Raw genomic sequence first — 21,428 nt, forward strand, 5'->3', positions numbered from 1 at the left:
TCTCTAAGTCCGTAACAGTTAGGTATTTTAATCATTCCGAGCAAAAGTATTCTTTGACTCTTAGTGTAAATACTACCACGGTGAAAGTATTTGTTCTTTTACATAAAAATGGATCATGCACTTAGAAATAGGATATTTTCCAAGCAGTAAAATAAACGAACCCTGGTTCAGCTAAAAGGTTTCATGCTTTTCAAAAAGAAACTACATCCATGATAAGGGCACAAGTTTGTTTCAGCTATGAAGGCCCACTTCCTAGGAATGCCGTACCCTCACTGGTGATAACCAGACTAAATTATGAAGAAAGGGACCTCTACCTAGGAGATTTTTCCTGACAGTTTACAAAGCCCGATCCTTTGTCAGCAACTGTAACCCAAATATATGCGAATTTCTACAGATAAGCCTCATGAATGGACCACCTTAACAAAATAAATGGCACTTATCTATTTCAAACAAAACAAAAACCCCACAACCCTCCTTCCCCCAAATTTTCTGTTACCAGATGTGAAAATAACATGAGTAACATTCATGAGGCCAATTTAGATAAAACTCCTGAGCTCTTCAGGAGAAGAAATTTGAATTGGTAACAGAATAAAAAACAAATTTTTACTTAAGTGTAGCTTAAAGTTTATACATGTATATTGTATATATAAATATATACATGTTTATATTATATCTCTCCACATAATGCTACACCAAGATATTTACATTATTCCAAAATCACTGTGTAATTTTCCCCAACACACTAGTCAATAGAAAATGAAAGCACTTTTGAGTAGCTGGCTACTCTCCCGACACCTTATTATCAAGTCACTTCTCAAGCTCCCTTTTAAGCAATTAAGCATACTGGATTTTATCTCCTACAGCATGAAATTCTTTCTACATGTAACCTCTATAGTTCTTTTTGTGCACTTGCTCTCTTGGTTGTGTCTTAGTAATATCAGACAGAAGAGAAGTCTCATTCGGGGGGGAGGGAGGGGGAGCAATGTGCTTCCTTACTCCTGGAAGTTTAATCTTTCATTTGGCTCCCCCCAATGGAATCCAGACAATCCAGATAACCTTCATCTTCATCCACCGCCTCTAAATTACATAAAAAAAGTCTTTCTAGACACATCTAACTGATTTGTCTCAAGCATTCCCAACTGTAACCTGGTATTAGGTAGGTTCAGAACACTGTACAGGCTACTACTTTTTGTGGCTGAAGTTCTGCAGTAAAAAGCTTGAGACACCTCAAAACTCCAATTTCTTTTAATGATTTCCTGCTTTAGCAACCGTAACAAGTAATCCTGAAAACACCATTTATCCTCTCTGGCCTAGAGAGGACATGAGAATGCCTGGAAGATTCAACTGCTCCACTTACCTTGCTTGGTGTTGTGAAATAGACTGCATAGTCATTAAAATATTTCATTCCTAATTAACAAAAATATAAGCAGATACATTATGTGAATGGATAACAGGTAAAAGAAATGAAAGACAAGCTATGCTTAATCTACTCACGCTAAGGTTAAAGATCTCTCTGCCTTATTCAGGTTGACTCACGATCCTTTCTGACAAGGTGGCAGGCAGGACTTCAATCTTTATGCATACCTTGGCACCTTTCAGACAAAAAGGGAGCCTTTGGGAACCACTGTTACGGTCTATTTGGTGGCTCATTGGCACATTTCAGCCTAAAACCTTACTTTTCGGTTTACAGACGGAAACAAAATATAAGTGATATAAAGGTGTAAACCTCAAACATGCACAGTACCCTACTGGGTGTCAACAGAGACCACGAAGGTCAATATATAATCACACTGGGGTAAGAACATGCTTGGCAAGATGAATCTCCAACCCTTTTCATCTAGTATAATATAATCTACTGGTGAAATAAAGGCCAAGTATTGCAGGCATAGGTGTACTCAATGTTAATACAAACAAGATAAACAAATCAGTGTATTACTATCATATTCCTTTTTTCTAAATGAACACGATAGGTCACATGATGAGGTGAGGAATGCCTGTAGGGTTAGCAGTGTTCCTCATATTGCATGGACTACTTACCACCATTAAATTGTTTTCCTATCAGTCTTACAAATCTCTACTAGTACTGTTTGAATAAACTTTACTGGTTTGCACACTTACAGGAATGATATCTTACCTTAACAAATGCCTCCAACAAGTGTTTCCTCTTTTAGCTTTTGCTTAACTTATAGGCAATGTAATAAACCTAATATACATCAGAAAATATAGGAATATAAAGGTTCAGCTTTCCACAGAAATCAAGTTTCACTCTAAGTACCTGTGTCATGAGGAACAGACAATTACAGGAAAACAAAACCACAACAGAAGAGATGCCGTGGATCTTTTTTTGTTCTACCAGTCTAGCCAAAGTTTCTCCCGGCAAATTGACTGGAAATGGTAAACTTGTGCTGGAAATTCTCTGTCATCAAATACTGAAACCAGGGGTTTTATCCAGTCAAAATGAACACAATTTGTCTGTAATTAGACAGAAAGGAATTATAATTTAAATACATTCCCCTGTGTCATTAGGGCTGAAGATTATTGTGTCTTATGATAATCATAGTATTTTTCATTTATCAGAAATCTAGATTCTATATTACAAAGGACAGTATAAGAAAGAAAGGATCCTAGAGTTGCTAGTTTTCCCTGAAGTACATATTCAAAAAAATCCTGAATTGTTTAACATGACTTTGCATCTTTCATCAACCACCTTATGCTTTCAAAAGCTTTACAGAACGCAATGCTATTTTAAGTTGGTTTTGAGAAGTCATATATTAAAATGAAAGGCTAATCTTCCAATTAAAATGAAAATTAATGATTTCAATGATTAATAATAAATTGGGCAGGAATACTACAGAGCAGATTACAGAAATATAGTAAAACTTAATTTTCATTTTAAAATAAGAACTCAAAAGAAGTCACTAGAGGAAATTAGCAGAATGGAGCTGTAGAGCAATCTCAGTCTGGATGATTATATGGCATTTGATTTTCATGGGAACTAGTCGTTACTAACCCATAAAAAAAGCACTCCAAAATTACAGTTAATCACTGGGAGCTTAAGAAAGTATTTCAAGTTGAACTTGTCTAGCAATTGTTCTTTTTGAAACTACACTAGTGTCAGGTTTTTGCTGGCACCAATTTTAAACATTACTAAATGTCTACAGTACTGCTGTCTCAGTTTAGATCCAAGTGAAATTCAATGTCAACCTGAGAGTCTTCATATACTCAAAGTTTCACATTAAAAAATTGTAAAGCTTCCTCTGGTTTCAGTGTTTGAGAAAAAAATGACTCCATCCCTTTGTTTCAAAAAATAAAATTATATAATATCAACATAAACATGATTTTGTGCTAATGGATACTTCCCCCTCGCTAAATATCCTTATCCTGCTATTGTCAGACAAGCTCTCCTAAAGGAGCATGAAATTGACAGAAAGACTATCTAGGTATACAGTTTAATAACAAAATAAAACTAAAAAACAGTTTCCCAAAATAAGAGTTAACATGGCTGGTTTGCTTAAGCTCTTGTAAAATACCCAAACTTTATTTGGCAAGTATAGGCTGCTCTTTTCTGCCACGTTTATAAACTAATTTAATATTTCAAGAGGTATGCAAGTCAAATGCCAGCAATTACATCAGTCTAAAGAGATAAACACTGTTAACTTGGCATTTTATTTAGTTAATTAAATTAAATGAATTGTTTAATTTTGGAGGTTCCCATCTGATTCAGTAGCCACATTTACAAAGCAACGGTCACTGTTTTTACCATAACATATGAAGTTATCACGTCAGTAATCTTATGACAATTTCAAAAGTAGGAGCTATTAAAGTAAACTACAGTTATAAGCATTTCAAAAAAAAAAGTTACACAAAAGGAAAAACTAAGCTCACAGCATTATTCAGTACCGCAAGTATGATGATGCCAAAATTTTATATTTGAATATTCTTTTTCTTCCCCCCCCCCCCGCCTTATACATCTTTTGGTTCTGAATGTCTGCTTTCACTTGAACTGGTATAATCTGTAGTCTCACTCTATATTGGCAATTTGTTCCATGCTGATTTTCTAATATTAAAAATAACAACCACATGCAATTTCAGGGTTAACGTACTTCCAAGCAGTCCTGTGTTGGCTGGGTCTATCTTCAGTTTTGGATTACTATCCCTGGTATTCACTACACTTGCCAATGTCACTGGCTGCCAGATGAACTGTTTTTCTATAGATTAAAAAAAGTATCTCTTGCCAGAAGGGGACGCTATACACAACTAGCAGAAAGCCACCTCTTTCTCAGTTTAGCCTCTTTTCTCCTAGCAGAAGCTTGAGCCAGCAAGACTGCAACTCAAGCAGCCAGGGAAAGGACGTACTATGTTCTTACAAAGAAACTTCCTACTGAAGACAAGCGGGACTGACAACTACGTGCAATCCAGTTATAATCCCCACCTCTAGATTCTTGTTTTAAGGAGATATGGAAAGAAAAACAAGCAGTGAAGACAGAAGAACCTAAAAAAACCACAGAAAGATATGAAAGAGTGTGAATACACAGAACCACATAGTCAATCCTTTCTTCTGCTTTGGGGCACATGGGGAAGAGCTCAAAGATGAGACACACAGAAAGAAGAAACTCCTTTTTCCATTCCTTTTCCCAGTGTGCCCTATCTTCAGCAAAAGCACTCCTCCACCAGTGTTTTCTTCAGGTGTAGAAACGAAGCATATAGGAAGAAGTTACCTTTTGTCTGCCTCTAGAGAGCCTGTGCTTCCTCTTGGAAGCTGTGCAAGGTAGTCCTACTTTCTCATTTGCCCAAAGTGAGAGAGAAAACAAAAACATAACAAGATGAGCATTTGCCAGGGTTTCCAAATCCTGGGTTTCAAAATGGGAAGTCAAGTGTATCCCAACTCCATCAATATATCACATGTTGTTACAGGCCTGTTCATGTCACTGCAACATCCTTCCAGAACAGTACAATTTTGATTCATTTTGCACATATCTGAGGGGTAAAAGTAGAAGGAAGAGATCTGGCAAGAAAACACAATGAAGAATTTTTTTCAGTATCTACAGATTTCCAGACTGGCTGCTAAAGACCCCTGTACAGATACACAGAATGCAAAAGAAGTATCCAGCACAAATGTCAGTAGCATAAGTCTCCAGTGTTAGTTGTTTACCTCGTATCCTTGAGAACCCTAATCTCATTTCATTACTCGTTTTAGATGCTATGCCCTATGATCATCTTTGATGCTTTTCTTCTGTATTTTTTCTATTTTTAGTCTTTTAAATGCAGTAAGAAAAATCTTGTGTAGTATATGGAAGAAAAATGGATTTAAACAGGAACAGCCTGTCCTCTGTCTGACATAGCACTTTCATATACATATCTACAGTAACTCCAAAATCCACTTGCTACCCAGTAATAGCCAATTTAGATTCAATGAATGTATAGCATTGTGAAGGTTATCTCCCCTCCCACGTGCATTAGTTAACATTTATCGATATTTAATTTCTTTAGTCGTTTTATCCTCCAGTTACTCAGTACTGTGATGTCACTCTGCGGAGGTTTAGTGTTAGCAGCTTTACTCCCCTCAAGTCTTGGATGATCAAGCTTTGTCATATTCATTCCCTTTTCCAAATCATTTCCAGCACAGATCCCTGTAGAACTCCATTGTTAGCTTCCCCATACTGTGAAGGCTAACCATTACTCTTCCTGTTCATTTAGTATGTTAACTGTGTTTCTAAACTAAAAAAAAAAAATTTAGATCTGTGAAGAGCTTAGGCTTTTTATAGAGGCTTTGGTAAAAGATGGCCAAAAGCTTTTTGGAAATTTACACTGACTCTCAACCAGCAATATACAACATTACGTATTCAGTCCTTCAAAGAATTCCCATCAATTTATGAGGCATGACTTCCAGCTCCCGAAGCTACACTTATTCTGCCCCATCATATTCATCTGCACACTCACTAAATCCATTCTTTAATAAAAGTGACAATGAGTCTGTCCAGCATTGAAGTCACATTTATATTAGTGTTACACTCACTGCAGAGACCTTGCTTACAAAAAGTATATAAGAGGCACCTGTGAGGGGAAATACGATTCTATACACAAGAACTACAAGAGCTGCAGTTACCATTCTAAATTAATTAGTTCCCAAGCGACTATAAAAAGATTTATAGTAGGTCTCCAATTTCTCCCTCTCCTTCTCCCACCCCTTTCCCCCTCCAATTAGAGGAAATAAGAATAAAACCTTTCCTATGTTATTTCCAAAAAAATCTTTTACAGTTTTTAAGAACAAGATAATTTCTGTTGAGAATTTCTTCAGGAGAGAGTCCCAAAAAGGACAGTTGATTAAGGGTATTGAGATAGTTTAGCTTTGAACCACCATAGCAACTAAGTAGATTCATTGTTTTCTACAGATAATCTTCTCAACTTCTCCAAAATAATTTAAACTACAAAGACAGGCTGGTTTACAGTAAGAGAATGACTAAAAAATGTTTCAGAGCTCTGAACAGGACCATCATACTTGGTGACTATTAGGCCACAGCACGAGAAGACCAAAGCACAAGGAAAAAGGAAGCAGTGCTTACAGAAACATACTTTTTAAGGTTCAGATGTATTATGAAGATGGTTAATGAGGAGGTCCAACTTGGTGCACTAAAACTCAAATAGATGCTGGGACAATGGAAGAAACCACCACCACCACCAAAACAGCATACATTTTTAAAACACAGAGGTTTAAAAAATGACCACAGGAACATGCTGACAGTTCCGTAATTATTTTGAATAACTGTTTTGGATTGCTGTCACTGCTCAGTTTTCAAATAAATTTAGGCATATGGGTTGCATTAATTTGTTTTTTTATACTACTGTAAAGGTTGCATCTTTTGGAAAAGAAGCAATGCACATAGTTATGCAAGATCCAGAAAGAAGATGGAGTCTCATCTGCAAGCCACATTTTTTAAAAAGTGAAAATAGCTTATTTTGCATCCTTACGAAAAAAATGAGATAGTAAAATTCTTACACAAGGCTCAAGAAGAAAAAGCTTCATCTGTAAGCCATATTTTTTTAAGTGAAGATAGTTGACAACCTTTATTATAGAACCTACTTTAATATTTTCCTTAAGTTGTCTCAAATCCAACAAAGAGCTGCCTTCATGATCTGTTTTCATTTTATTGCTAAGAATCTACTGCACATAAGAAAAAAACAAACTGTGATTGCTTCTATTTAAGTATCTTGTCAGCGGGGAAGGCTTGAAAATGAAAATAGTAATATTCCTCTATTAATCTACTAATCATTCACTTAATTATTCTACAGCAATATAGTAAACAAATGTTGCCCATAGGCCTTTTATGCAATTGAAAGCAATATTTGGTGTTAAAAAAAATCACTACTTCTCTTACCATATTGTAAAAAAATAGTTAAAAATAGCTGTCAGTTATTTTCTTATCCCCAAAATTAAAGTTGTAAGGAAATCAGAGAACAATATGTACAACTTATTACTTGAAGTATTCTTTATTAAGTATTCTTATATAAAAGAAATCATATTCCTTAGCTTTCCCCTGCCAAGATTGTTAAGCTTGCTAAGTTAAGGTATTTTGACTCCACGAAAGGAGCAAGCATATTGGAGACTCTGACTTGGGGAAGCAATTGTATTAAATATGCAGTTTCTCATTCTAAGAATAAACATGACTCAAAGCATCGTATCAGTGAAGGTAATACCAAATGCTAAAAAACAACAAGAATAGAACAGAAATCCTCAGTCTGCGAGTCCAGCAACCTGCCTCCTCACTGTTCTAAAGACCATGTCAGGAGGTAGTAGGGAGGAGTATTTACAGCAAGGGGTAGTACTGAGGAGACTCTTAAGTCTTTTCTTTAGAAGGCTTTCTTTCTTCATATCTTCTTATTAGTCAGGAATATCAAGAGCTGTGTCAGGCCTCATTAACTTTGAGAAAGGAATCCTAACAGACAGTCATCCAGCTCATCTGTATACTTTTACTCCATCTCAGCTCTGCAACATCAAAACATTGGTGTTTTATGAAAGAGTTGTGTCATTCACGTCTAAAGAATAAGCATACATATGCATTTGCCAGACAGTGGTAAGTGAAATTTCCCCTAAGCAAATTCCATTAGGAGGCAACAACCTTATTGCCGTGACTTGAAAGCAAATTACACATACTATTATTCGTTCCAGGAGTAATTTGTACTTGTTCAGATTCTGCTACCTCTTTCTGGAAGTGCAACATTGTTTATTTCAATTGTAAAATAATTCATTTTTAATTTCAGAAATGGAAGGAAAGGAGTTCTTTCAAGAAAGAAAGAGTTCAATATGAAGAAGTTGTTACTTCTGACATAAAATACTTGTGAATTATTAAGGAATGATTTCCTTCAAGAACATCACAGAAAAATTCCAGGGAACTCCACGAAGAAAAAGAAAAGGTATCAGTGAACACATCCAACCACATGCAGGCTATTAGGATGTTCTACACTTGGTTTACTGTGTTTAACTTGTGTTCTCGGGGGGAAGAGGGTGCAGAGGCAACAATAAGAAAAGATGAACATCCGTTAAGAGTACGGGTTTATTCCCTTTCCTTGGCTACATGTAATGAAGTAGGAGACAGACAAGCCAGAAAGAAAGCACATAGCAAAAGTAACAGAGACAATCTGACCTTTGAAGTTACAGCAGCCAAAGTTTTCCCTAATTCAATGCCTAAGATGCTTTAATATTCATGTAAGGAAGGTGATAAGTCATGCTATAAAAAGGAGATGAACAAATAGATGATGCTTTCTTCCTCAACTCTAGCCTTGAGGCACTGGTTATCATATAAATACCCTCACTATTTTTGCATGGAAAAAGTACTAAAGGCCACTTGTTTACATCTTCTCTGAAACAGTCTATTGCCAGTAATATCTGTTCAGCAGTATAAACTTACAAACTTTCTATTCTGTGATAATTTATCTATTAAAGTAGCATTAAGCTCCACTGGTCAAATGTGTGCAGGTACAGTACTGTCCACAAAATATATTCCTACTGCACATATATTACTAATGCACATATGGATCTATCCATCTCACTGCAGAGCAGCACATAACAAGACACTTCCCAAAAGCATTAAGACTTGTGAAAGCCTCTTGTGGTCGTGTCCAAAGTTTTAAGATGTCAACACAGACATCTGACCAGAGCTACTGAGTGTAGACATTGTCAGACTAGCTAGGACTGCTAACACTTGGAGTTTCCAAACAAAAAACAAAATCAAAATCTGCTAGGTATGTAGCTTCTGATGGATGGCAAGTGAACGTGGATGAAGCGCTCCCACTGCTCAGCGATGCTTCAGCAGCCACAGTTGCCCGATAGAGCTGGGAGGCTCCAGGCTGTGCCCTCCAGATTGCTGTTAGCACCTGATCTTCAAGGAGAAGCCCTGCTCCATTGCAGCAGGGCTGAGGGATTCACACTCTTCTCCTTCCTTCCTTCCTCCTCACAGTGGTTTGGGAGTGGCATCTTGCCCATACGGCTGACAAAGGGGGACCACGGAGTCTTTCCTTGAGAAGTAGGAAGGACCTTTCTTAAATTGTTTATACACCAGAGTTTAAGAGTTTCCTATTACCCTTTCTAAAAACCTTTGAAGGTTAACGTTCCATAATGGTAGCATGAAAGCACGTTATCTAATATGAAAGAAAATACTAGAGACATTTTTGTTGGAAACGTATGCTTGGAGGTTAAAAAACGCAAAACAGCAAAAAGGTACATCAGGCTTTGCTCTTACCTTATACAAATATTTACAGTGAGATGTTAACTGAAACCTAGGCTACAGAAGATGAAAGCAAAACCAAACTAAGCACCAACCAAAAAAGAAACCACTACTGTAAACCACTACTGTTATAAGAAAATGATAAGGCTTTAAGTCCGATACTTCAGGATATAAAAACTCCATGCCAAAAAGACAATACTACAAGCAGGATTTATCATGCTCCTTACGCTGACCCATCTTAAATGCTCCAGTTATCCAGTCTTGAACAAAAAGGCCTTTCTCACCCCTATCGCTATTACTTTCATGTAATAGGATGACTTTGTTCCAAGGCTAAAGATTGTAAAAAACATCCGTAAGACTAAAGTTCTCCCTTTATGAAACAATTTGGCTTTCATAAGCTTGACGGTGTTACGAGAGTTCATCATGAACCCCACCTTTGTTCATATCTTGCTAAAGTACATAAAGTTAAGATGAGAGAAAATAGAGTAAAACATTTTTCCCCCTTCTCCTCTTGTAATACAGTATTCTGCAATAAATATCCTGTTTTAAGTATATTAAAGGAAAAATATTGTCTTGACTTACCTGTTTCCAGTAATAACTTATAAGATGGAGCATGCACCTTTGCAAGCCGTTTAACAATGCTTGTAACTAACTGCTTGCTCCAAGTGGAAGACATTTTCCTTTTAAGCATTGCAAACACCCTTTCTTCCATATCTCAGTATTGGGCATCCTCCATACAATATTGATATAACATCTGCTTTAATGTCACCTTTTTCATCTTATGAGATATATAAAAGCTAGTTCTAAATCTCCAAAGTAAAACTATGCTACGATGTATTGAACTAAGACCTTATTTTAGTGGAGAAGTTTAAACAATTCAAGATAAGTTAACTATTGCTAGTAATTTGCTAGATAATCAGTTATTTTTGTGTAAACAAACTTGAAGTACTCCACCATGGATAGTTAATTTTGACATTATCATATCTGATAAACAAAACAAAAAAAATCCTCTAGGCACACACAGGTGTGTATTGCAAAGAAGTAGAATCACAGCAGAAAGTCTAGCAAGGATCATCCTGTTCTTCTGCTCCCTCCCCCCATCTTTCATGAATCGCTAAATAAATATTTTATACGGTTTTGGCAAAAGTCAACTCTGAAGAACTCAGAAAACAGTGCTCTAGTCCAATAGCTTTGAGAACTCCTGCAAACAATTAACCCAGTTCCTGCATCCACGTAGCTGGAATTTTTAACTGCTCTCATTTCCCAATGTTTATTTCTGATTGTTGTGCTTGAGACATATTAGCAGCTTTATTTGCCTATTAACTTCTTTTTAAATCTCCTGCTCTAACAACAAAAGCACACAAGAATCAGAAATTAAACGCCATTCCAAACCAAATGGCACAGCTTCCATGACACAGTATTTAACCTGAAAAATGAGCACCTAACATCCTACTTGTATGAAACAGTACATTGGCAGTGAAGCTGTCAGAAGTGTCTGTTCAGGGTCCATGTCAAGACAGGAAAAAAGCACCCCCAAGATTTAATTATGAAACAACTGTTATCGAAATAACAAGCGTTTTCTCCTCCCTATAATAACGGTCCAAGTTAGAAAGAGCAGTTAATGAAGCAGCAGTAGAGAAAAGACGGAAAAGATCCTACCACAGAGGAAAATTCAGAACTGTTGTAATAGATAAGGAATCACTAACAACAGATGCACCATCAGGCAAAAAAGAAGTTTTGTTTGTTTGGTTTTTTTGTTACACTCAGAATGAAAAATAAACAATGTTCCAAGAAATATCAGCACATAGATTGAAGATGCTTTGTGTTGACCAAACAGACCCCCCAAATAAGCATAAATGAACTAGTAAAAAATGTTTATTAGTTTAACAGCAGCTCAATGCTACCCAACTCAACCCCTCATTATTTTTTCCCCCTGAAAACTTGAGTAAGACAGAAAACTGTCAAAATCTCAGAATTCCAGTCTTTCTTCCCTAAGCTCAAAATAAATCCCTTGTGAAACAGGACCAACCTCTTGTGCCTTCCAAGGGCATTACTAGAAAGTCCTTCTGAAAAGCTACTTGTCTGCACTAGTCCTCAAGAGACTTCTTTTTCTTCTTTTCTTTCACATATGTAGTAGGGGAAAGGCAGTCTAGGTCTGATCTTTATTGATGGAAGAAAAATTCACGTGTAGGAAGAGGTGTGCTGTCTTTGCCAACTACGGCGAAAACTCAAAAGAAAAATTGTACTATTTTCCTTCTCCAGGATTTTCACAAAGGCATTAGCACTATTTAATAAAGAAAATTTCTAGAAGCTATAAGCAGCAGTCTCAAGAAAAACTGTTAGATAAAAGAATACACATGCTCCCACTTGTAACGCCCACTTTCTGACTACAAGCCACGTTGGCCAGAGTAATTACTGTTGCGGGGTTTTTTGTTTTGTTTTGTTTTTTCAGCTCCTCTATATTTACAGCTTACTATACTCCTCAAACCTAGTGACAGAGTAAGAGGACCAAAGTCGGTGGTTAAAATACCCTGATTTCACAGGGGAGAAAGTATGCCAAGACTGGGACTTGCAGCTTTATGCTGCATTGGATGGAGAAAATTATGAGGATGGTCCTAAAAGAAAAGTAAATTGACAAACAGAAGTACAGGAAGAAACAAAAAAGAGAGAGCAGCCGAGGAAAACAGAAAAGATTTAGGACAGCATCTGCGCAGTGTCAGGTGTACACATTTATATAGAGTCATAGATTACATATTTCTAGGAGCTGCAAAATATTGAGAAGAATCATTTGTCCAGTCTGCTTTCACTTATCATTGAAAGCAAGCAAATCATTCAGTCATCTGGAGTCTGATTAATTATCATGCGGTTCACAATTTAAAACAACTACACATCTTTAAAGGGTGATACAGGAACAGAAGAAAACAGTTAAGTTCACATATCTGCAGAACATTGACTTCAGTGATTTCCCCACTGCATTAGTGAATGCTACTCCTCTTTTCCCCTCACTGTATTAGTGTAGGCTACTCCTTTTTCTCAAAATTTTCATTTCCTTTGCCCAAATAGGGGAGCTGAAACGGGGCAAATTTCTTCAAGTAGAACACTGAGAAGAGCTTATATGTAACACTGTGCCTAAAACCAAGCAGAGAGGGCCTGCTGGGCAGTGTCAAAGAAACAGCTCATGATCTTATTTTTACTGTTAAGTTAACAACACATGACTGTCACAAGCAGCCTAATACTTATTATCTCACGTCCACAAATAAATTCATCTACTCAACCCATCTCACATTCACACAATCCTTTTCTGTCACTACTAATACAAAAAGTCTGCTCAACCTTTCATCACTTTATCTTGAAGGACACAGTGTGGCAACTGGTTCCTGTTTTCCATAAAGGAATTGTAACTTAAGTAGAACTTACTTTCTCCTTCTTGTGCTGTACAGCTGTCAACACACAGCGATACTAAAGACTTACAAATTGAAAAGAAAAGTACTATTAGGAAGTTACGGGTACAGGAATTTGCCAAAGACCGTATTCTCCACCTGCTCCTCTCACTCCAGGCTATTTAATTTTTTTAGTACTAAGAAAAACATGAACTGCAAGCATCTCCATCTTGCTAAGAACACTAGATGCATTTGACAGAGCAAAGAGGCCAGTACAAGCATATCAGAATAGCATGTATTATGCTTTAATGATTTTAATTAAGAATCTCTAATTGTCTCAAGTATTTGGAACAAGAGATTAGATTGTCAAATGTACTTAAAGCTCTGTGAAAAACAAGAGATCCACATAAATAAAAGCACCTATGACAAAAAGTGCATTCAGCAACTGAGAAGGCAGACATTTTTCCTTACATAAAGCACATGAGTAGAAGTTGATGGACTACTTCCGCGAGTTCTATGGAAAATGACTAATTCCTGTATTTTACAGATAGACACGCATACACAATCAGTTTTGAAAAGGATTTGCATCTCCACTGAAAAATATCTGGGATACACCCTGAAACTGCTGGAATAGTCTAGATAACACAAGTTTGCTTCAAGTCGCACCTCTGCCGACCACTTATCAACATACCTCATGGATAACTTCTATTCTGTCCATTCTTTCGTAGAATTTCTAAAAAAAATCAATTACATTATGTCAAAAGTTCTTTATGAACTCCTCTAACCAATAACTTAACAGAAATGCAGGTGGGTGTGAGGCTTTCACTGCTAAACAACCTCCTACCACATCAAAGGGTTTCAGGGATTTGTGAAACCTCTTCTGTTACTCCTCCATGCTAAACAAGGAACACTTTGACGCCAACTCTGGAAAGCTCTGTTAGTCCAGAAATGAACCGTGGTGAAAAAAATATGTAAACTAGTGGCTTTCAGGCTGTGATTCATTAGAAAAAGAACAGAGATTTTTCTTTTGACTAAGAAACAAGTATACTGTAAAGCCAGTAAAGTGCCTATTTCTTCATTTTTAAAGAAAAAAGGAAACCTAACCTTTTTTGCTATAAAAGGTATCATTATTAATATATTAAAGGCACATTTTCACAAAGACAGACCACTTATAGAATGATTTCACAGGCAACTGAGATCATTTCAACAGCTCTTTTCAGGAAAAGACAGCTTTTCCTCTTTCTCAGTTACTCACTTTTAAGACTCCTCTCCTTCTTTAAACTATTTCAAAGCAAAATTTGAGTTTGCCTCTAGCTTTCCAAATTAGAAATCTATCCTCCTTTGACAGTGACTCTCAGAGTTAACACTCAAGTGCTGCACTCCTTAAGTTTATGTAGCATCAAGGAGTTGCTACTAGCAACTGAAATTTTCCTTTAATTCTGCATGGCTCATTCTCTACTTGACTAAATGATCTCCTCACAGTAAAATATTTTCTTCCAAAGCAGTCTGACACATTGTTAATACTAGAATCAACCTACTACCTTTCAACACCTCAGTTCAGGCGTCCTCTTACCCTAGCCTGTAATTCATAGAAAAAGGCATTCCAGGAAGGTGAATCAGCCCACTCAACATCTGCAGGTCTCTCTGGAGACACTTCTCTCCCCATTAATTATACAGAAAACCAAAAGGCACTAAGACTTCTTAACTGACATTTTTAAATACCGAGAATCAGGCGAGGTAAACTGAATATATAACTACTGCTGTTAACTGCGGATGCAGAGTAGACTGCATTAGAGTAGACTAATGTAGTTTAACAGAAGGCCTACACCAACTGAAAAAACATATATGGGTCATATAATCCAAGGTGCACGCAGACTTCGAGACATCAGTATGAACCAACTCTGGAACTAAGAATACAACATAGATTACATAAACCATTCTGGAAGATGTTCTGGCAGCACTGATCTTGCAGTAAGTCATCTCAGAAGTTCCCACAGACATCCCATATAACATGCGCTTGGGAATTAGTGCTATCTTGGTAATAGCTGCAACATGCCTGGTCACTCAGTGTACACTCTTACAATTCTAGTGACATTTCCAGAGTTCATCATTTAGCCTTATATCCTAACAGAAACTAACAGACAGTTAGGTAATGTCCTGACAAAAGGACATTAAATTCTGGTTTAATACTGATAGTCACCCAAAAAAGCAGAATGTCTCTACGTGATTGTCATGTAACTTGAACACTGTTTGAGAGGGGGGGGGGAACCTCCCCAAACCAACCAACCAAAAAAAACTCGCCAAAAAAACCCCAAACAAACTAACCAACCAACCAAAAAATCCCACAACACTACCAGGCCACATTACAAATCCAGCAAAAAGTGGTTTATAAAAGCAGTTTTTAAAAAGCTGTTTATAAAGCCTTTCCAATTGCCAGCTTATTTGAAGACTAAGGTCTGTGCAATGATCTGGAAAGAAAATACAGGTAAGGGTGATTTAACCATTAAAGTTTTCAATTTAAAAAAAAAAAAACAGACTCTTGGAGATTTTTTTTGGTGGATTCACTTAATGCAAAAACAGTTCTCACCTTATACAGCAATCTCATGCTCAAACCCTAAGATTGGATTTCGCACTTTATTTCAATAGACAGAATTTTAAGAGGTACCTGTTAAAACTGAGATGATTAATATGAAATGTTATGACGCTAAGAAAATCTCTGAAGCATTTGCTGATATGTCATAATGTATAAGATATGAGAGCTCTATGAATTAACAGCAAGGTTAAAGATTAAAAAAGACCAATTCAGTAAGCATTACCAGTCTCTTGCAGCTCAAATTGGAGGAGCTACTAAAGAAGTTTAAGCCGATTGTAAAATACTAGTAGCATCACACAAATTTAGAGAATTGCCAATAAAGATACCATATTGTCAGACACTCGAAATGCTGTCCACATTCCTGAGCAGCACAAGAATCTTAATTTCTGCACTTTAATTGTTACAATAAGAACTTGAAGCACCAAGCATTTCTAAACAAATGCAAGTTTGGTCTGGCAAGGTTAAGACTCAGATTAGCCTAACACCTTGATAGGTGCAGCAAATGAATGTGTACATATGCAAATATTCATAATATTCCAGCTGCATTACAATAATGGCCAAGTTGATCTTGGGAAGAGTTCAGGTAACCTTCAATAACTTAGTGCCAGAAAACAGACAAAGAATTTTGTTTCTAAAATAAGTTAGATTTAATATTTAAGTATCTATATATGATATTACCTTCATGGCATGGATTTCTTCTATCAATCTCTCAGCTCTTTTTTGGTTCTTTAACACCAAGTCTTCTGAACCCCTGTAAACGAAGTCTGCGTTTACTTAAAAAAGCCTCTTTTTGTTCACTTAAGCCTCCCATGTGGTGGTACCAAGTAGTTAAAAAAAAAAACCAACCAAACAAAAAAAACCCACCAACACCCCACCCCACAAACAAAACCAAAAAACCCCAAACACAAGGCTGAATAAAAATGCATCACCTTGTTGTTACATGTAACATTTTAAGAGTCCAACAAAATATTTATGCTTCTCCTGTTCTGAACAGAGGATAAACAAGGATAAAAAAAATCAGAAAGACAGATGTTACTTTACTAAAACTAAAAATCCTACCGATAAGCACAAAACACTAATCTCAAATATTAGAGTTTAAGATCTGTAATTTTTAAAACATAGAAGGCCATTGGACCTGCTTATTATTCTGTGCAGTTCACTAATTATGGGAGGGAAGTACGCTCATTTACACTTTGAAAACAGTACCAAGATTTTGCTTCTGTTGTCTCCAGCGAAAAGTGTCACAAACCACTTTCAGCCAGTTAGCTTTAAAAATAGAGTCTACAAAAATCTTCTTTAAATAAGCACTTATTGAAAAAAATATTAAGTATAAACTGTATCTATGCAAACTAAAGAATGTTTTTTGTTATAGAATCCTGCAGACTACTGCAGTGAGAAAGAAGTTGCATCACTTCTTTTCAACAGCATGATGACCTAAAAGATTAAGTTGGACATTTTTAAAAGTGCTGTGAAAAGGTTCTGTAAGTGATTGGGATCAACTCCCAAGACATTAAATAGCTTACAAACAGTTATCAATTCTGCTTTACAAAATCCCTTTTAGCTTTATTGCCTCTAAAATATCATAAAAGACAGTTTATGCAGCATAGTACCTAAAACACAGGGAGAGGACCAAATGTGCTTCAAAATAATTCCACACAAACATATTTTAGGTTTATGTAGAACTGTTGCTTTTATCGTCTGTGTATCACATGATGCGCATATATCATATTTTTTATAAGGTGGCAGGCTAGAGCTTTGAAAATCTTCATCCATTTCATAGTTAGGTTTTTAATGCAATATACACACAAACAAATTTGCCCTTCACTGGAAGGGTGGACAGTCTCCCATTTCTCTGTTGTTTTCAGAGGACAATTAACATACTGTCTCATTTATAAAAACACAAACAAGAAAGCCAATATTAAAAACTGACTTTTTCAACTTTAATTTCCCAATGTGCCTGGTTAGTCTGCGAATAGCCAGGACCCTGGCCTTCTTCACATCTTTTCTCATCTTCACAACCTGTCAGAAAGAGGGAAAACATCATGAAGCTTGTTTTCTTTGATTAGTTTCCATATACAATACATTCGAGATGTTTTTTAAACTAATTTCCAAAATTTAAAGTCAGTGTAACAAAAACGGAGTGCATTCCCCTGCTAACAAAAATCTCAGTTCAAGAGAATTCACATCTTATTTAAAATCCAACTGCTTCCATAAACACCAGAGGAAGAACAACCAACAGTCTAAAAATGTGTCTGAGGTCTAAACAGAAGACAAGACATTCCTAACGAGTCATGCTTTAATATTATTCTCAGAGCTAGACTGAGCTAAAGATTTGAAAAGACTCACCTTTTACCTTGACTTCATTTTTGCCCCAGTAAAACAGCACCAGTACTTTTCCATTAGTACATATTACAGACTCCATTGAAAGCATTTTTGTTATGAAACATTTAAGACATACGGGAAAACCCCCAAACTAAATATTATTTATTTACATAAACAGATTTGCACCTTATCAAATTCTGTTCTACGTATCTGAAGTACTTTTGTTGAAAACGAAAACAAAAGTGATTTCCTACTTGCTGCATTAATTTTCCTGTCAGGTTCCGGTCCCCTGCTCCTCCCAAAAATATATTTCAAAATACACAGCATTAAAGGAAATTTGACAGTGATATTTTGGTTTCATTTCTCTCCCCACAACAAGAGGAACAGAATTCTAACTATCTGTAAACAAATGGTACAATTGGAAAAATCTGTAGAATCTTTTGCCATGAAATTCCATCAGAGGCAACCTTAGGGCTAGACACGGTCTTCGTCACAACACACAGTCGGGAGAGATGGACTCAGTTTTGACTTGTGACCCTGGTTACTTATAATTCAGGAAAATTTAAAGGTATTTATTCAGATATATCTTACTATTACTGTTAAAATTTCATATTTAGAAATTAAACCCATTAAAATAGGAAACGTTAGAACATCAACCACAAAAAACCCTAACCAAAAAAGATCTTCCTTACAAAAGTCAAATTTTTCTTAATTTCACCCAGCATGAATAACGTTCCAAAGAACCTGTGACATCCTTTGCAAGGAAGTCCTTTACTATACCTCAGATTTCCATCATATCCTCTAACTCGTCAGAGACAACATCAAAATGACTGCTTGCTGCCCAGACATGTAACACTGCTTGTTAACCCAGTTCCAGCAGGAATATTAGCATTCCCACCTTCAACAAGCTTGACAGAAGAAACGGGTGTTTTTTTTGTCTTCCTCCTCTTCTTTCAAAACTCATGGAGGGACACTTCCTTTTTTTGTGAAGCCTCAAATTTTCATCTCAAGGTTACACTACGAAGCAGGTGGCCTGGCTAGTATTTATCCCCCGCAGAGACACCACCATAAAGGTAAGAAGATAACACTTATTTAAAAAAAAAAAAAAAGTTGCCCACCTATCTAGAGCTAGCTTATTGCTTGGTTACCTCCACAACCAACAATTTAAGCTTGAGAAGTGCTCAGCAGTGGCTCTGCTGAAAACTGGATCAGTTAGAGCAAAACAATTTCTAAAGATAGGTACCTGCCAATTAAGGTCTCAGCTCTGCCATGCCTTCTGGGATGGCCAAGCACAAGAAAGGAGCAGGTCTAGCAGTGCTGCTAAAAGTAGGGAAGGGGAATGGTATGGGGCTGGAGCTATTGACATCTGCACAGAGAGAGAAAAGAAAAAAAGAGGAAGGGTTCTGCACAGAGAGAGAAAAGAAAAAAAGAGGAAGGGTTCTGGGCCAAGCATGTCTGATACTTAAAACTGGTGTCTTGTTTTAGTCTAAACAGGAAAGGTCAGTACTTACCTCAACCAAATTATTGTGGGGGGGGAAGGTGGTGGCATAAAAAAAAAAAATGAAACTGTGCAGACAGGTGGACCACTTCAGCAAGCATTTCCACTTCAGTTAGCAGTAGTAACCACATGCAGAAAGGATCTGTGCTTAATGCCATGTCTACACTAGAAAGCAGCACTGTTTACATCTCACTAATTCATTACAATTGACATGCTATTTCCGGAGCGCACACAAAAATCTGACAGCACATGTTGGACTTGCACACATCCAACCATGCCAGCACTGCCAGTTACAGTATTGCAGACATGAAAACTATTTAAATGCATATTTTTGGAAAGGAGAGCTGGAGGTGGGGGGAAAATAGACCTAAAAGTATACTAACCATTGAAGCAACGAGAAACAGGAAAGGAAAAAAAAACAACACTGCATGAACATATCAAAAGTTGTAGAAAAAATGCGCTAAGGAATAAACCCTTATCATGTAAAAGGTTTACATACTCAAAGATGCTCCAGTGGAATTACTACAAGTTGTTTTCTAATCCATTTTTAAGGAAAAAATGGCATCTTATTTCACATCATTTTTTAAAGGGAAGTAAGAACATAACACACCTTCTGTTGAATACATCTTAGAAAACATATACATTCAATTAGTTTGTCACTTAAGATGCAAAACGGGTATGCCTTCTCATAAGGAGTTTTAGTGCCTTTTTTAAAATAGCTATTAAAAACATCCATGAGCTACGAACACACTTGAAATCAAATAATTCATGCAAAACCAAACAAAATATACTTAACTTGCCCTCCAAAATATTTTGTAATGTATTTTTTTTTTAGAAATATTAATGCAGACGCAGCATGTTTCTGGGGCCCAAGCGAGCCAAAACCCAGCCTCTAGAGCTGCCCGCCAATGAAAGCTCTGTAGACATATGACAACAGGAATGAGGGAAGGTATTCGCTCTTTGGCAGACTAGGCATATCAATTTATGCAATCCACAGTCACTTCTTTCACACGGGACAATATGCATCAACTGTGTTCTTGGAAGTACTCATAAAGTTCTCAAGAAAGCAGTCAGTTCTCTGGGATAGAAATCAAAAAAAAAGTTTTGCTCTGGATTTACAGCATGCCTGAAACAACGGGTATTCGACCACCAGTGTGGCTCCTAGGACTCATTAAGCTTTCGGTCTCTGATGTTAAAAAGCAAGACATGCAACTTCTTCTTGAGTAAAAAAAAAATTGTGGACTCCTTAAAATAAGTAAATATGTACTCATAGTATTAGGCAATATATATTTCTGTTATAAAAATACCTAAGAAAATAAAAAAGGAAGAGTCTTCACAGTAAAACTTAAAATGCTTGCACTATAAGACAGGGTCAGACTTAACCTTGCTTTAACACTTAGTGACAAGGATTTTTTATCTACTTACAGGTGGCAGTAAACCCAAAAGAATAATTATAGCCACTATACATAGTAAGTAAGAACTGGTCACAGGTATCAGGACAAAATAACTTTCCATGCAACTTCTTTTACAGCTTATATATAAATTATTAAATCTAAAGATGTCTTCGGGAAAATGAATCCACTTTTAGAAATAAGCCTAGGTAATAACATATAGCAGCCTAGAAACACATTAGCATCTTTCAAAAGCTGTCCTTAGAGATCACACCAAAATCACCTGTATGCTCCCCCTATGCTTCCCACTGGTACCATAAGTAAAAATAGGTATTTCTACAGATCCCAAACAAACACAAACAGAAGAAAATTTCATGGCTATAAGTATTTCACACAGAGAGGCTTCCATTGCCCCAGTAGCTTACAAGCCACAGGAAGCACTCCCGAAAATATTTTGTCACTTCAAAGTCACATGAAAGTGACATGAAAACAGCATCTGCTGCTATTTCCACAAGGAGGACA

The 21,428-nt window shown here is 36.6% G+C and overlaps 1 protein-coding gene across 2 annotated transcripts in view; it reads right to left on the reverse strand.

Annotated features, from left to right (window-relative positions):
• Nucleotides 1–21,428, reverse strand: part of LOC104150248 (serum response factor-binding protein 1) — a 68,961-nt gene that overhangs the window by 25,121 nt on the left and 22,412 nt on the right. The window contains exons 2-3 of one of the 2 annotated variants that reach the window (XM_068924773.1): nucleotides 17,626–17,714; nucleotides 16,374–16,446 (exon numbers count right to left, since the gene is read on the reverse strand). The exons of the other annotated variant lie outside the window; for it this stretch is intronic. Coding sequence (XP_068780874.1) covers nucleotides 16,374–16,446; nucleotides 17,626–17,714 — 162 coding nt within the window. The remainder of the gene's footprint in view (nucleotides 1–16,373; nucleotides 16,447–17,625; nucleotides 17,715–21,428) is intronic. 2 annotated transcript variants of the gene reach the window in all.

The sequence above is a fragment of the Struthio camelus genome, chromosome W (assembly GCF_040807025.1).
Source record: "Struthio camelus isolate bStrCam1 chromosome W, bStrCam1.hap1, whole genome shotgun sequence".
Classification (NCBI taxonomy): domain Eukaryota; kingdom Metazoa; phylum Chordata; class Aves; order Struthioniformes; family Struthionidae; genus Struthio; species Struthio camelus.